At 42.4% G+C, this 15,853-nt stretch overlaps 1 protein-coding gene across 6 annotated transcripts in view; it reads right to left on the minus strand.

Annotated features, from left to right (window-relative positions):
- Positions 1–13,038: 13,038 nt before the first annotated feature.
- Positions 13,039–15,853, minus strand: part of ATP6V0A4 (ATPase H+ transporting V0 subunit a4) — a 76,905-nt gene continuing 74,090 nt past the window's right edge. For all 6 annotated transcript variants that reach the window (XM_034672909.1, XM_002914199.4, XM_019794089.2 and 3 more), the window contains 2 exons: positions 14,742–14,913; positions 13,039–13,425 (listed from right to left, as the gene is read on the minus strand). In XM_034672909.1, coding sequence (XP_034528800.1) covers positions 13,332–13,425; positions 14,742–14,913 — 266 coding nt within the window. In that variant the 3' untranslated portion in view covers positions 13,039–13,331. The remainder of the gene's footprint in view (positions 13,426–14,741; positions 14,914–15,853) is intronic.

Consider the following 15,853-nt stretch of genomic DNA (forward strand, 5'->3'; position numbering starts at 1 on the left):
CTTCTAAATGGCCCCAATTCCCCACACGGTTTCCCTGATGGAAGCGGAAAAGGAAAGAAGAAAAATATTTAATAGAGTGCACATTTTCCTTTAATCTTCACAGAAAACCTGTGAGCTCGGTATTCTAATTCATCACCATCTTACATATAAGGAACCTGAGACATGGAGCGGTCAAATGGCCAAATGAGATGATGGGGCCCCTGGTGGCTAGTAATCAACCCTGAGTCAGGGGCCAGGTGAGATCTGGCCAATTTGGCCAATAGCATCCTCTAACTGGGAGTGAAGATGGCCTTTGTTACAGAGAAATAATCACAGCAGCTGGCATTTTACATTGCTGTAGGTCTTGTGGTTTATAATGTGCTTTCTATGTAACATTTTCATTTCATTCTGACAGAAACCCAGGAGCACTTCTTTTTATTGGCTCCCTCCGCCTTCATGTATTTAGCTCAAAGGATTCTTAACTCTCGAAGTCAAAAGAAATATCAAACAAAGAGAGCTGAGTATGAATTTAGTGAAGTTTTTTCCAAATGACTTGAAGACATGGTCATTTAACTCTACATCCCTGGTGGGATAAACAGAAATCAAAACCTGTTTTCAGTAACTAGATTGTTAGTATTAATATTGGTATCATTATTTTGATACTAGTACATATTGTAGGATAAAGTGAGTAGTAATTAAATTGATATGATTAAGAATCAAGCTTTTGGGTGTAAAAGAAAAAAGATATAAAAATCAGAGAAGTTATATAAAAATCTTATAATCCTAACTTTGAATTGGAAATATCACTATGAATTCACTATGTATTTCATACATACATATCCTAATATTATCCACTGGATGAGTCTGGAAAAAATGACTAATGAGCACTCCTAGAGCCCAGATTGTTTTCTTTCCTATTTCCCATTAAAAGAAACGCCGGTGCCTTAGATAAAAGGCTAATTCTGGATCTGGGACAGGAAATGTGTAAATTGAGCCTGGAACACCTTGTCATACCAGAAGCAAGGAAGATATCAAACACTCCTGGGGTTGTGACAAAAGATTACAAGATTCAACTTGAAAAGGCTCCCATCGGCCAAAGATGGGACCATTTAAGCATCAAGAAGAATAATGACGGCAAAGAACTGAAACACATCAAAGATATCAAACTCCATTGTTCATAGCAACACTGAAATGGAAATCTCACTGATGACCTTTGGAGAATACTAAGAAATCAACTCATTATTCTGAAAACTAGTAAATATCTTGTCTTTCTTGTACAAATTCTTTGTACTTCAGGGTAACCGAATAGTTGGTGGAAGAAAATTGTTCTTTAATTTCTTCTAATACATGCAGGAAAAAAAGGATGAATGGGATTAAATTACCATGACTTTGCAACTCGATAAAATAATGGATCTAGGCAATGATTACCAATGGCTGATAAACTACAAGATGAAAGGCTGATGAAGAAATGGATAAGAGATGGATAAGACTGATAACACCTGCAGCCATCAACAAATCTTAATACCACCAAAAGAGAGACAACCAGCTATCACGTGGTCCTGATGAGCTGTACTAAGACAGGAGTATACGTTACCTGGGATGTATTCTCTTAAGAAGTTCAAGCAGAGTCTGATCCCACTAGCTCTCCCAATTTACACAGGAATGAAGAAGAAACTCATTAAACCATACCACGTGGCTGCAATAAGAAAAAAATCCAGAATGTGAGAAGTCGTATAAGATAAACAACCCAACTTCTTCATGAATAAATGTCAAGATGAAAAGAGGAAAGGGGAACTTATAGACTAAAGGCAAAGAGACAAATTAACCAAACAAATGAGTTGATCTTATTTGGATACTCACTCAAATAAACCAACAGTAAAACAACAACATCCGACAGAATGAGATGAAAAAGAGAGGAGAGAAACGTCAGGGAAATGTAAACAAATGCATACGTTTGATGCTATTAAGGCATTTCTGATGACATCATTAGGTGTGAAAATGGTATTGTGGCTACTGTGGAAAAAAAGAATCCTTATATAGTAGAGATACATACTAAAATATTTAGAAACGATATGATATGATGTCTGGGATTCATTTTGAATTAATTCAATGGGAGGGTGTCTGGGTGGCTCAGTCGGTTAAGTGTCTGGCTCTTGATTTCGGCTCAGGTCGTGATCTCAGGGTTGTGGGTTCCAGCCCTGCATCTAGCTCTGTGCTCAGTGGGGAGTCGGCTGGAGATTCTTTCTTTCTCTCTCCCTCTGCTTCTCTTCCCACCAACCCCCTCAAATAAACAAATAAATAAATTTTGAAAACAATTCAACGGTAGTGTGGAATACGGTGCATAAGAAATAGATGGGCATATGGAAGAATAAAGAATGGCCGTATGTTGAAAATTATTGAGGATGATAGGTGCATTTGGGATTCATTTTACCATCTGCTTTTGAAGATGTGTAACATTTTTCAAAATCAATAGTTCAAAAGATTTTAAAATAACTTTTCCAATGTCAGGCCACTAGTAAACAGCAGAATCAGAACTCAGAGGCATTTTTTCCCCCAGAATGTAGAGATAGCCACAAACCAGTCTATAGCAGCATGTCAAGGTCATTAATGTTTGCTAAGGGCCAGCTCTGTATCTTGTATTGTGTGGGCTCCTGTGAAGACTTCGAAGGAAGGTCTGACATGTTCTCTGCCCTGAGGAGTTTTTATTCTAGTTGGAGACACAAAAGACACACACAAAACAACTATCCTGTAATCTTGATATTATTTGTTTTCTTAAAACACTGTCACAGAGACACAAATATTCCCAGAGGAGAGAGAGAGCAGTAATACTCAGAAGTAAGTCCGTGAAATCCTCTTTCCCAAGGGAGAACATGAAAAGTGCAAAAAGCTGTTATTTTCCCAGAGTGGAAAAAGTAAAAAATAATTGGCCTTTCAGCCCATCTGAGAGCCTGAAAATCATGACGACAGACTTTTCTAGAACTACCACTCCCTTTCTAGACACTGTCCAAACACCCCTTGGAGAGGTGTTCTTTAGTAACTTTTTTTAATGAAGAAGTTAGCAGAAAAATCCCCTTCTTTTGATTATAAGAAGGACCTCTGGACACATTAAAAATTGGCTATGACAGGGGCACCTGGGTGGCTCAGTCGCTTAAGCGTCTGACTCAATTTCTGCTCAAGTCATGATCTCAGGGTCATGAGATTGAGCCCCATGTCAGGCTCCATGCTCCAGCTAGGAGTCTGCTGGAGATTCTCTCTCTCCCTCTCCCTCTGCCCTTCCCCCCATACATTTCTCTTTCTCTCCCTAAAATAAATAAATAAATCTTTAAAAAAACTTGGCTATGACCGACCATCACATTTCTAGATGGGAAGATGAACCAGTAACGAATTTAACTTAATCGAAATTTGAAAACAAGACCATTCAGTGAGAATTAGATAATGGTGAGGATTGTACAACCTTGCACTAAAGTTGTACTAAAATTCACCATATTGTATACTTTAAAATGGCAAATTTTATTGTATGCAAATGACATCCAAAAAATTTTTTTTTCTAAAAAGTAGTAATGCAAATCACGGCAGCAGACCTAACAATCGAAAGTTGATTCTGGTCGTTTAGAGCCTTAGAGAATAAAACCATTTAGTTGGGTGGGAAAGTAATTTTTAAAATCCCAGTAAGTTCATTTTGAGTTCAGTTACAAATAAAGTGCTCCCCAATGAGCTCAATCCTCGATCTTTAATCAACACTAATCTCTCCTATAGTCAAGTTTTACAACCTCTCATAGCAATCAAAACATGCTTTAAAATTTTAACAATCACCAAGGCTTACATTTAGAGGAGTAATGAAACAACCTCCAGCCAGTCTCCTTTTTGTAGTGAGTGGCAAAAAAAGAAACTCAGGAAATCTGCCATTTACTATTGAGCAGAGCAAGTTTTAATTCATATGTTTTAACCCAAGTAGGTAGTTCCACGAGTCATAAATATCCAACATTCCTCCTTCTCTTATCAGCAAAGAGAAGCAACTCATCACAGAGGGCCTGGCAGAAAGTGTTGGGTCCGAGATAATTACTTCACAGCTTTCTTGAGTGCAAGCTGATCCCAGTAAGGGAGATTCACATTTGTGATTTCTTTTTTTTTTTTTTTTAAGTTTCTGTTTTTAAGTCATCTCTACACCCAGCGTGGGGCTCTCATTTACAATCCTGAGATCAAGAGTCACTCTACCAACTGAGCCAGCAAGATGCCCCATGTGATTTCACATTTTTCTTGACTGATACTATTTTATTTCTATAATATGAATGAAACTAAAACGTGGTGTGTTTTTAGGCAACTGATGAGATAAAGAAGAGAGAATTCCTTTTGGTCATGACACTGGACTTCAAAAAGTAAATATAATCTTCACATATAACGCTTGGTCCTACAGTGAGCAATATTTGTATGGTCGTTTAAAAAAGACTGCTTATTCATTTTCAGGTTTCAAGTCAACATTTGAATAAAATACACAGACTTGATTGTCGTTTCAGACCTTAATGGAAATGTTAATACTCTCAACAATGAGTAAAATTATCCACGACAAGCAGGAGCTGGAAGTCGGGAAAGATGGAGGGATGGGCAGGCATCCCACCTGAAGGATCCACGTAAGAACTAGTGCTATGAAGATACTGTTTATAATCACAAAAATAACTAAGAGAGTAACTACAAATAAGGTCAAGAACAACATAATAGCTTCTGTAAAATGGAAATCCGTACCCCACAACCGTACAATTTATATTTTACATAGATACATGAGAATTCCATGACTGACCACCTACAAGGCAAAAGGAATGAGAGCTTGGGGTGTGGGTGAACAGTAATGAAAAATACATACATATATACATACACAGAAGAGACAGGACGATATGCATGCCAGGTATTATGGTGCTATGTTGGAGACAGCTCCCACCAGCTTTTGAGGGCGGATTGTACACATCTCTTCCCACCTCTGTATTCAATAACAACACGTTGGTAATTTAAAACCAGCCCTGGTGGGAACAGTTACACCAGGGAAATCAGCAAACACTACAAATCAGGTACCATCCCCCCACCCGTTATTAAACACACCACACCTCAAAGCCCCTTTTCCTCCTTCCTTACCAGTGACTCTCAACCTCAAGAAGGACGTGGTATGTGATGTGCAGAACTAAGGCAAAAAAGAAAAAAATTAAATGTCCTTACAACTTACAGGTCATTGACGAGTACTTGGGACAGGCAGGGTGACCTTCCTCAAGGAACTCAACTGCTACAATGTTAATACTTCTCTAGAGCACTGGGTATTACATAAGACTGACTGATGAATCACTGAACTCTACCTCTGAAACTAATAATACATTATATGTTAATTTAATTTAAATTAAAAAAGTAAAATCTAAATAAAATAAAATCTAAAAAAAAAGAAAAACAACAACAAAAAATTACTTTGCTAGAGGCAAAACTAGTTGGACCTCCAGGATCCTACGCCTTCTTTAACATATAAAAATCCCTTTGGAAACTTCCTTTATCTCAACCCCCTCCACCCCACCACACCCCCGCCAATATATATGTTATCAATCATCCTCCAAGCATATGGCCCATGGATAATACATCTGAAGGGTCTCATGACTAAGATTTTACTAGACATCAGTAAATGACCTTTTCCTAACAGCTAGCTTCTCAAGGTCCTTGAAACCTTGCTTCCAAATTCCTTAGGGAGTTACGCTATCCCTAACCCCCTCCCAACTTCAAAGTATATAATCAGTCACTCCTCACAAACCCGGTGCAGCTCTTTCTGCCCCCGGGTCCTGCCCCCGAGCTTTAATAAAACCACCCTTTTTTGCGCCGAAGACCTCTCAAGAATTCTTTCTTGGCCGTTCACTCCCGGGCCCCAACATTTCAACATCAGTACGGAGTGACATGGATGGCTTGAAAATTTTTTCCAGGTGATCCTGATACAGTGAGCCCTACCTAGCCCCCACCTGAAAACCATTATTCTATGCCTTTCAAATAGCTCGTGCCAATTTGGCAATGTATCAAAAGCTTTAAAAACTAGTTTCATCTGAACTGGTAATCCCAGCTCTAACAATTTGTCCCAGGGACGTTATCTTAAATGTGGGAAAAGCTCTCTATACAAAGAAGTTTACCCAGAAAAAAAATTTTTTTAAGTTTATTCAAGTCTATTTTAACCATAACAAATTGGAAACAGCCTAAGTGTAAAGAGGGAATGGTTATATAAACTGATAATACATCCAGCATTTAAAAATTATATTTATGTAGTGTTTTAATAACATGAAAAACACTTGCTACTGGTTTTTTTTTTCAAGATACTTATAAAATATTGGGAGAATGGCAAAGAGGAAATAATGACCTAAATCATCATCTTTTGTCTAAGTAGTGAATAATGGATTAATACGGTCTTAAGTTGATAAACTAAGAAATAAAATACAATTTTGTTGTTTTAACTCTAATCCCCAGAAAAACTAAAAAATAAAAAAACAATTAAAGACATTTTCCTGGGGATGGGGAAATCAAGCCAGGAGATTGTTTATTTCTGTTATGAACTCATCTGGCAATTTGAGTTGTTGCCATGGGCACTTACTGCTTCAATATAATAATTATAAAATCCAATAAATGTAAACAAACAGACTATCTGCAACATACATGTTTAACAAAGGCTCGTGTAGGTCAGGAAGGAAACAATGGAGGGGTCAAAACGTGAGGGACGAACACAGAAAAACAAATACGGTGGCTGATAAATGAAGTGATGTTCAACCTAGCTAGTAACCACGTCCTCAAATTAAAAAGAGCTATCCTTTTCCTTTATCAGACTTGCAAAAATCTCTAAGATTGATTATACCCTGTGAAAGAGAAATAAGCACTCAAATTATCGCTGGGAGTGTACATTGCTACAACCTTTTCCAGAAGGCGATTAGGCAGAGATGAAAGAATATTGACTAAGCAATTACACTCCTAGGATTCACCCTAATGGGGTGGTCAAAAGGCAGACAAAGATACACACAAGGAAGGTCACCACTCCATTGTTTTAACAACAAAAGAATTGGAAACAACCAATGCCCACCAGTAGAGAAGTGGCTAAACAGAATACCACTTAAAACCTCTTCGTGAAAGGCTATTTAGTGTTGAAGAGCATTTTCCCAGAGGTATCTGCGTGATGCATGTGCATCCATAATGCATAGGTACGTATACACTGATCCCAATTTATAAAACTTCATTTAAATATGTACCTACGTGGAGATTTCAGGAGAGGTGTCCGAAACTGTGTTTTGTCTTTCAGCAAATATTTGTGGAGCACTACTATGTATTAGGCAATAGACTCTAATGAAGGGGTCCCTGGCCCCAAAGGACCTGCAGTCTTATGGGAACAAAAGTATGGAGTCAGGTGGGAGCAGTGTGTTCCCAGGGGTAGGGGGAGGTGGCGCTGGTGCACGAGGGAGGGCCCCTCTATCTAGTCCTGAGACCTGGGGAGGCTTCTGTAGGCAATGCTGAGTGGAGGCCTGAAGAATGAGCAGGTGCCAGCCAGGAAGACAAGGGAGAAGAGAACAAGGAGATTGTAGGGTTTTTTTTTTTTTTCCCCATTTTTTCTTCTGTATGCTTATCTCATTGTTTGAATTTTTAGAAAGTCTAGTTCTTTTACCATAAAAATTCTCTTTTGGAAAAAGTGAACCAATGGCGCGCTGACATGTTGCTCACGGTGCTGACCAGGCCCCTGCCCTAAGCAGGCCTGGGCCACATGCCCCCACTGCCGTCCATTACCGTTCATGACTTGTTGGGTCAGTGGTAGGCACTTAACCCAAACACAGTCAAATCACCGACTGGCTGGGAGTCCACAAGCTGGCCTGGCACAGGAGGCCCTGGTGGATGGTAGTGGTGGTTGCACAACATTGTAAACCAGACAACTGAATGCCCCTGGGTCGCCTGTGTGGCTCAGTTGAGCGTCCAGCTCTTGATTTCGGCTCAGGTCATGATCTCAGGGTCATGGGATTCAGCTCCACGGTCAGCAGGGAGTCTGCTGAAGATTCTCCCTCTCCCTCTGCCCCTGCCCACACTTGCACACACGTGCACACACACACACACACACACACACTCCCTCTCTCTCTCAAATAAATAAATCTTAAAAAAAAAAAAAAAAGCACCACTGAATTGTTCACTTTAAAACTGGTATAATGCTAAGCTTTATGTTATGGATGTTTTACCACAATTTCAAAAGTTAAAGGAACAAGACAAACGATTTGCAAATGTGTGTGTGGGTGTGTGTGTATGTGTGTGTAGGCACGGCACCCAGCAAATACATGTTGGTAGTACATATTAACCACAAATTACAAGAAAAATATTAGATTCAAATAGATTGATGGGCAAATTATATGAACAAGCAATTCACAAGAGAATATATACATTGTAAGCAAAACTGGAAAATTGCTCATCCTCTGTAATAACTGACAAAATTACAGTCACAAAAAAATCCTTAAGTATCATTTAATACCTACTAAATTAACACGCATAAGAAGGAAGAAAGGACAGAGGGAGGGAGGAATAAGAGAAGAAGGATTAGAGGTGGCAAGGAGGGAAGAAGAGGGACGAAGGGAGGGAGAAAAAGGAAGAAAGTCAGTAGCCATGGTAAGACTAAGACTGGATGGATTCCATTTCTTCTATCTCAGTTCCTTCTCTGAAAATAGAAATAATACCTAGCTACCTGTGGCAGAAGTAGCTTGCTGCCTTCCTAGTAACGTCCTCCTTTGTACCTTGCTGATGAGGGGGGCCATCCAGAGGCAGGTGGAGGCTGGGGGGGGGGGGGGGGGGGGGGGGGGGGTGAGGGCAGTGGTGCTTCTGAGAAAGCCCTTTTGCCCCTCCCCCCCTTCCTCCTGCGAATTGGCTGGTGCTTCATCAGACTTCTCAGGTCATGATGCAAATGTGGAAACTTTGGGCCAAGTCTGGCAGAGCAGAAGCTAGGAAGAGCCTGGAACTTGTCCTACAGCTGTAGACTACTTACCTCCAGACATCTACGTGGGAAAAAATTAAGCTCTCTGTTTAAGACACTGTTATTTCTGGTTTCTGTTCCTTGAAATTGTGTGCAATTTTTTTTTTTTTTTAGGCTAGTCAAGTGTAGCAGTGTGAGAGAAGGAACAAGGAACTCTGTAGTTGGCTGTGATCAATGAAATGTAAACACCACTGCACTCAGACCAGGGATTAAATGGGACGTTTATATAACAGGGTACAGAGCCCATTGCAACATCAACACCCATGGGAGTATTGTCTCTCATCTCTGAATAAAGGTATCAACTGAACATCTAAAATGTCACCATAATCACAAATCAAATACAGGGTAAGTTTTTAAGTATTATCAGAGTCATCAAACGTGTATCTCTCCAAAAACATTTATTGCTAATATTCTGCTAACGTTAGAACACATTGGGCTCAAATAAAAACTACCCAAATCGGGGGGGGGGGGAATTATTTCTTTTCTGAAATAGATTGACTTTATTTCAAGGGTAAAGAAGCTTAAGTGGTGTTAGGAAGCCATCACATATGCTGTATGCCTATTGGAAAATAAGATCTCAAAACTTCTCCATCCAGACGTATGACACTGATACCATCCAAGTCAGTCATCTTACCTTACTTATGAAGGGCACAACAAAATGGATAACTTCTACCAAAAACTGTCTGCTGTTCTACTTTTTTTTTTTTAGACTCTACCCCAGCATGGAGCCCAACATGGGGCTCAAACTCATGACTCTGAGATCAAGACTTGAGTTGAGATCAAGAGTTGGACGCTTAATGGGCGGAGCCACCCAGGTGCCCCTGCTCTACATTGCTTTAAATGGCAAAATCAGTATATTTTACAGAAAAAAAATCCTTCCAAACTCCAGTTTAGAAAGGCCTAGTAGGTGCAAGGGTGAGGTATGTGTGGAAGAAAGGGGCATCAGTGATGTGTGACTCACTCAAACTCCGCTCAGAGAAGCAAGCCTGGCCCTCACCCAGCCACTGCAAAGTGTTCCTGGTCTCCAGTTGTAACACTGATCTTTCTAATGCCCAGCCCCTGAAGATGGGTCAAGGCCCGGGTGGGTTTCCAATGTCAGGGCACGTTGCCAAGGGATGAAAGAAACGAACGTACAAACTACCCACAGCAGAGAAAGTTCCTCTTCCTGCCCTGTTAGGTTATTACAGGGTCTTCTACAACAGGATGTCTCTGGAGGGGTGCGTAAGGTGAGGAGCTGCAGGGGTGTTGATAGGAGACTATCAGATTTGGGCATTCACATCTGCACATTATAAATGAGCTTACATTCCAAGTCATTAAGAAGACACTTAAAATACTAACTCGAAGTTAACCCGCAGGGGAGTATTCTCTCAGTATTTTCTAGAATTTCAGCCAAAAGTTTCATAAAGAAAAAGTTTTCATAAAAAAGAGGACAGGGGCACCTGGGTGGCTCAGTTGTTTAAGCATCCAACTCTTAGTTTCGGCCCAGCTGGTGATCTCACAGTCGTGGGATCGAGCCCCACGTGGGGCTATGTGCTCAGCGTGGAGTCTGCTTTGGATTCTTTCTCCCACTCACTCTCTCTCTCTCAAATAAATAAATAAAAATCTTCAAAAAAAAAACCAGAAACAAATAAACAAAAAAGAGGACAAAATGTTCCACAGAGATGGGTATGAGGAACATTGAAGATAGAGCTTGTAATCTCAACTCTGGAAAGGAGTGCTGGAAAAGCTGAGTTGGCATCTTCTGTTGTCTCCCTAAACCATTCTAAATCCCTTCTAACTCACCAAGAGGATGGATGGATGGTAGATGGATCATCAGTCAGACCAACTCAAGAAAAGAAGGAGTAACATGGGGAAGAATGTTTCCAACCTCTCACCATCAGTTTCCTAAAAACTACAATAGGAAAGTAACCCATGAACAGCTTCAAAGAATCTGTAAGAACTGACATATTGGGGGTCTACTCTGAAACTCGAAAGGCTCCCATGGCACTCAAGCTTCATTAAAACAAATCGTAAAGCACTGATGGGCTTTTCATTCTATTGCGCTTTGCTATACCAAGTATTTTAGCCGGAAATACTTGAGCCATGGTAGAGCTTTTTAAAACTGAACATGCTTGTGTGTGTGTGTGTGATGCAATTTGTTTTGCAATATCATCAGTAAGAAGAGTGAACTCTTCATATATTCCATGTGCCTTCAACCAAGTTCAAATGGTCAAACCCCTATCCCTATCCCCACCCCCGCACCCCCACTCCAAAGCAGGAGAAGTAAATCGAGATCCACATTGCCCATGAGTTTCTTACCTCTGTATATTCCTTGGAAAGCTTTCCAGTTTTCAGCTTTTTTGTTCACGAAGCAGTTAGACCACTGGTGGCCCCTGGAGGGGCTTCTGGACTAACCTGCTCAAGAAGCCCGGCCCCCAGGTCTTCTCCTCCCCTTTTGGCTCAGTTCTGCAAACCGAATTCCTTAAAGAGCAACCTTGCATCTTGCGCAGGTGAGTGACATCCAGGTCACACCCTCTTTCCTGTAGCCCTTCACCCCATCCCTTTTTAAAGGGGAAATTACATTTCTCATTGAGACTGACGGAGGCTGTCAAAACTTGGAGAAAACTGACAATTCTCAGGAAAGCCACAGAGATTTCTGGGAGATCGGGGTTCTAGGCAAGGGGCAGAAGGGAGCTTTGCCCTTTCAAACCTTTTCTCACAGCCATCACTGCTGAGAATTAAAGGGCAGAAGGCTGGTGATCTACGTAAGCAGAGCGTATTTTTAGATAGTTGTCGAGAACGGCAGGATGAGCTGAGAACCTTGAAATTGCCCAGTGACCCTGGCTTCTACGGACTTAAAACTAACCTTTACATGCTGCTCTCGTCTGTTCTTCCCTTCAGGCAACGTCACTGGCTGAGTACCTGGTCCATGCCTGCTGCTTGACACCCACCTTCCACAACCCAGAGAGATGGAGATCACCATCCCCACCTCCTGCCTGAGGACACACGTGATAAAGTGTCAGAGCCGGAACTCAAAGATATCAACTCTCTTGAGATATCTTCTTAGGCTCAACTTGCTTTAATCACTGAATATTTGTGGAGCAGCCCATTGTGCCTTAAGTTGTGCTAAACGAGTCATGACACTGACATAGAAGGTGACACAGAAGCTTCCTTGGGTATGAGCAATGACACTTCCATGAGCACCAGTCAACCCCGCTCCAGGGAGGGGCAGGAAGCAGCTGAAAAAAATAGAGATCGGTCCAAAAGTAAGTTTGGATTTGGTCAAATCTTCTGGAATCTTAAGAACTAGATACTATGTAGAAAGTGCCCTGTGGGGCACCTGGCTGGCCCAGTCATAAGAGCATGTGACTCTGGATCTTGGGGTTGTGAGTTTGATCCCCACGTTGAGGGCAGAGTTTACTTTAAAAAAAAAACTATTTTTTTAGGTGCCTTGCAAACTGTAAGTGTTATACCAATGTTAACAATGCTTAATTCTACTGGTACAGTTACCATGAAGACTATAATTAACCCGGGTAATGGTCACTCAGAGTAAGTAGTTGACGACACATATAATACTCTACACCCGGCTCTTAGCAGTTTGCCAATCCAGGAGCCTTAGAAATGACTTCAGGGCCAACAGACCCAGAGGGTAAGACTGTCTGGCGTTCTCCTTTCTGGCAAAGCTGTTTTCCAGAACTTTCTCAAGCCTTCAAATCTCTTTCTCCAGCTCCTGCAGCATAATGTATATCCAGCAGCCGCTGATGGTGTCATGTTGCCACACTTCATTCCACAGGATTTAACAGTGCAGACAGCCACACCAGCCCGCCCTCCTGTCCACAGAGAGAACATTACCCTTTCTTTCCCACCTGCAGTGAAGATTCGTGAGAAAGTTCCTAATCTTATAAAGCTTAGCCCCAGGCAAAGAGAAAAGGTGTCTGAGGAACCAGGAAATGAAAGAATAAACGAAACATAATCCTCTGGAATTAGTGTGCGTACCTCTATTGCTCAGCTTTGGCCTGTAATTATCAATACTAAATTTTATGGAACAATTTTGTACAAAGACATCTTAAAGACGAAGCAAATGGCCCAGAAGTTTATTTTCTTAAATATCATACTTACAAAATTGCAAGAAAACATCTGCGTAGCCCTCCCCATTTTAGCGTTTGACAATTGTGGCCCAGCATGAGGTCGCCTCATCTGTAACATGGTTAGGCTGTATCAAATCCCAAGGCTTATTAGTAAAATATACATGGCTTCCCGCCTCCAGCGAGCCAAGAACAATCAGGCCATTGACGGGCTCGCACAGGCTGACACTGAAGACACGCTGACCTCTCGCTGGCACGGAGACTGAAGCCGGAGGCCTCGAGACCCATAGCTACTCCTCGGCTGGCCCGTCCAGGATGTATTTAAATGAGAAAGGGGAAAACTTGTAACCAGCCCCGACGTAGAACTTGTTCTGGAACTCCACCCTGGGGGGAGGGGTGGGGCAAGAAAGAGCAAGATTAAACACACAAGCTAGAGGCTGGCGGCAGAAGGGAAGAAGCAAAACATTCGTAAAATCAAAACCAAGCTGGAGGCAGGAAGGCAGGAAGGCTGGTGGCCGCCACAGGGATCCTCTGAGGCTTTTTAAAGCCCTTCTCTTGCCTCTCGCTTACACCTTTCCCTTCCTCTCCCAGTAGACTTCCTCCAGGCTGCTAGCCCCTCTGAGAGCACAGCAGAGCAACCCTCCCCACAGCTCCCAGTAGCCGGGGAGCCCTCGCGGGCAGCCTTGTCTCACAAGCCAGCGACGAGAAATGCTTCCCGGGGTTACATGTGGTTTGTCTTCTCCATCCTGATCTTAATCGCGGGGCTTATGTTATTGCAAAACACCCAGAACCTTAACTTAATGTTCTTACGACTTCCATCACAGACGCCAGGTAGGATTCTTTATGCTTGATGATGTTACAGAGTTCATTTCCTCAATGACCAGGGGAGAGCGATGTTACAAGCTGGGGTGGGGGGATGCTGTGATTCTCTCCACTCAGTACGTGGAGTGTCAACACTTTTGTTCATGAACAGTGGGCACAGAGGGAGATGGAAAGCACCAGGGAAAGCTGAAGACAGTTTGTGGGATGTAAGGGTATGCACACACACTCAAGATTCTTGGCTAAGATAGGACTTGGAAGAAAAACAGAAGCTTCAACAAATGTTTTCATATTTGTAAACCTAGTGATGGCTGAGAGTCTGTGGACACATCTGTGAATGTCAAGGGCCTCCTGTGAGTACCTTCCTCCTTCCGGGTACCCTCCTGTTTCTGCTTTGTAGGGGTCAGGAGCCTGTGCCATTGCTGTAATTCCTGCACTCAGCAACAAGGACCAAAAGTCCCAGATTCGTTCAGCGTGCCTCTGTGACCCTATGTCAGATCTGTCAACTTACCAGTAGATGGAGGTATCCCTTATCTTGAAGCCAGTTGTAATATAACACACGAATATTTAAAAGAGAACGAGTAAGTGGGAACTAACATTTACTATAGGGCAGCCATTACACACACACACACACACACACGTACTCACACACACATTCACACAAATGCACACACTCACGTGCATGCAGGCATATACACATACACACATGTGCATGTGCACGCATACACATGCATGCACACACATGTGGGTGCACACACAGAAATGCACATACATCATCATGTAATATTACACCAGCAGGTGACTAAAGCCAGCTGGCGGGTCCCGTGGCCCGTCCTCTCTCTCCAGCACACACGAAGCCTCTACAGTGCAGCCGTGCTCACCAGTGCAGTCGCAGAGCGTGCAGGAATGCAGAGAGGCCCTCCATGATCAGAAGGATGGCTACTGTCAGCACAGCAAATATGGTGAAAATGATAAAGACCCCAATGAGTCCTCCCCAGCCACGCAGGCGAAGGCCAATGTTCATCACCATGGTCCAGAGCACTTCAGACAGTTCTGTAAGAGCAAGAAAAATGTTCTCAACCACAGGGTTTATCTTTCCATACTCTATCCCTGGGTCTGCACACCCTAGAATCCCAAAACTCGGCTCTCAGGTGGAAAACTCAGGCACGTGGGCCCTAAGGTACCTGTACCTTAGGTCTATAGCAGCTCTGCTCACAATGGAGGGGTTTCTGTCATGATGACAAACATAGGGGGGCCTGTTATTCACCAACGAAAGTGAGCAAACTATAGCTACTAGCAAGAACATGAATAAATCCCAGTAACATCACTATGCCACAGAAGCGAAACACAAAAGACTACATATAATATGTTTTGATATGGACTGAATGTTTGTGTCTTCCCCACCCCTTAAATTCATATGTTGAAGCCTTACCCGCTTAAGTGATGGCATTTGGAGATGGGGTCTTTGGGAGGTGATTAGGGTTTGACGAGGTCATAAGGGTGGGGCCCTCATGATGGGATTAGTGCCCTTATAAGAAGAGACATCAGAGAGCTATCATTACATTGTTGGGTTGAGATATGAGGTCACCCAACCAAAAGGTCACAGTGGCATGCCCAGAGAGGTCAAGGCCTGTCACTGGCATGTGGCCACAAGGACATGATGAGAAGACGGACACGTGGGAGCACAAGGAGGAGTACCTGTATCTGTACTGTGCCGCCCCCAACCTGAGCTGTGGTTTTCAGCCAGAGTAACGCAGGGTCCTTCATGGTGGGAACGGCTTCACCTCCATCTACTTACACTCCTACCCACTCCTCTGTGCTCTGAGTCGGGATGGACTCTTCACCTCTGTATTTACTAAATTATTATAATAAGAACTGAAAGCCATTTGAACTGAACTGTGCTGTGGACTCATGTGGCTTCTCTTCCCCATGACCCTTAGATATGGCAAAACCTCAGTTTCCCTGGAGCTGCTTTCCTCTGCTCTGCATCCCA

The sequence above is a fragment of the Ailuropoda melanoleuca genome, chromosome 1 (assembly GCF_002007445.2).
Source record: "Ailuropoda melanoleuca isolate Jingjing chromosome 1, ASM200744v2, whole genome shotgun sequence".
NCBI classification, from domain to species: domain Eukaryota; kingdom Metazoa; phylum Chordata; class Mammalia; order Carnivora; family Ursidae; genus Ailuropoda; species Ailuropoda melanoleuca.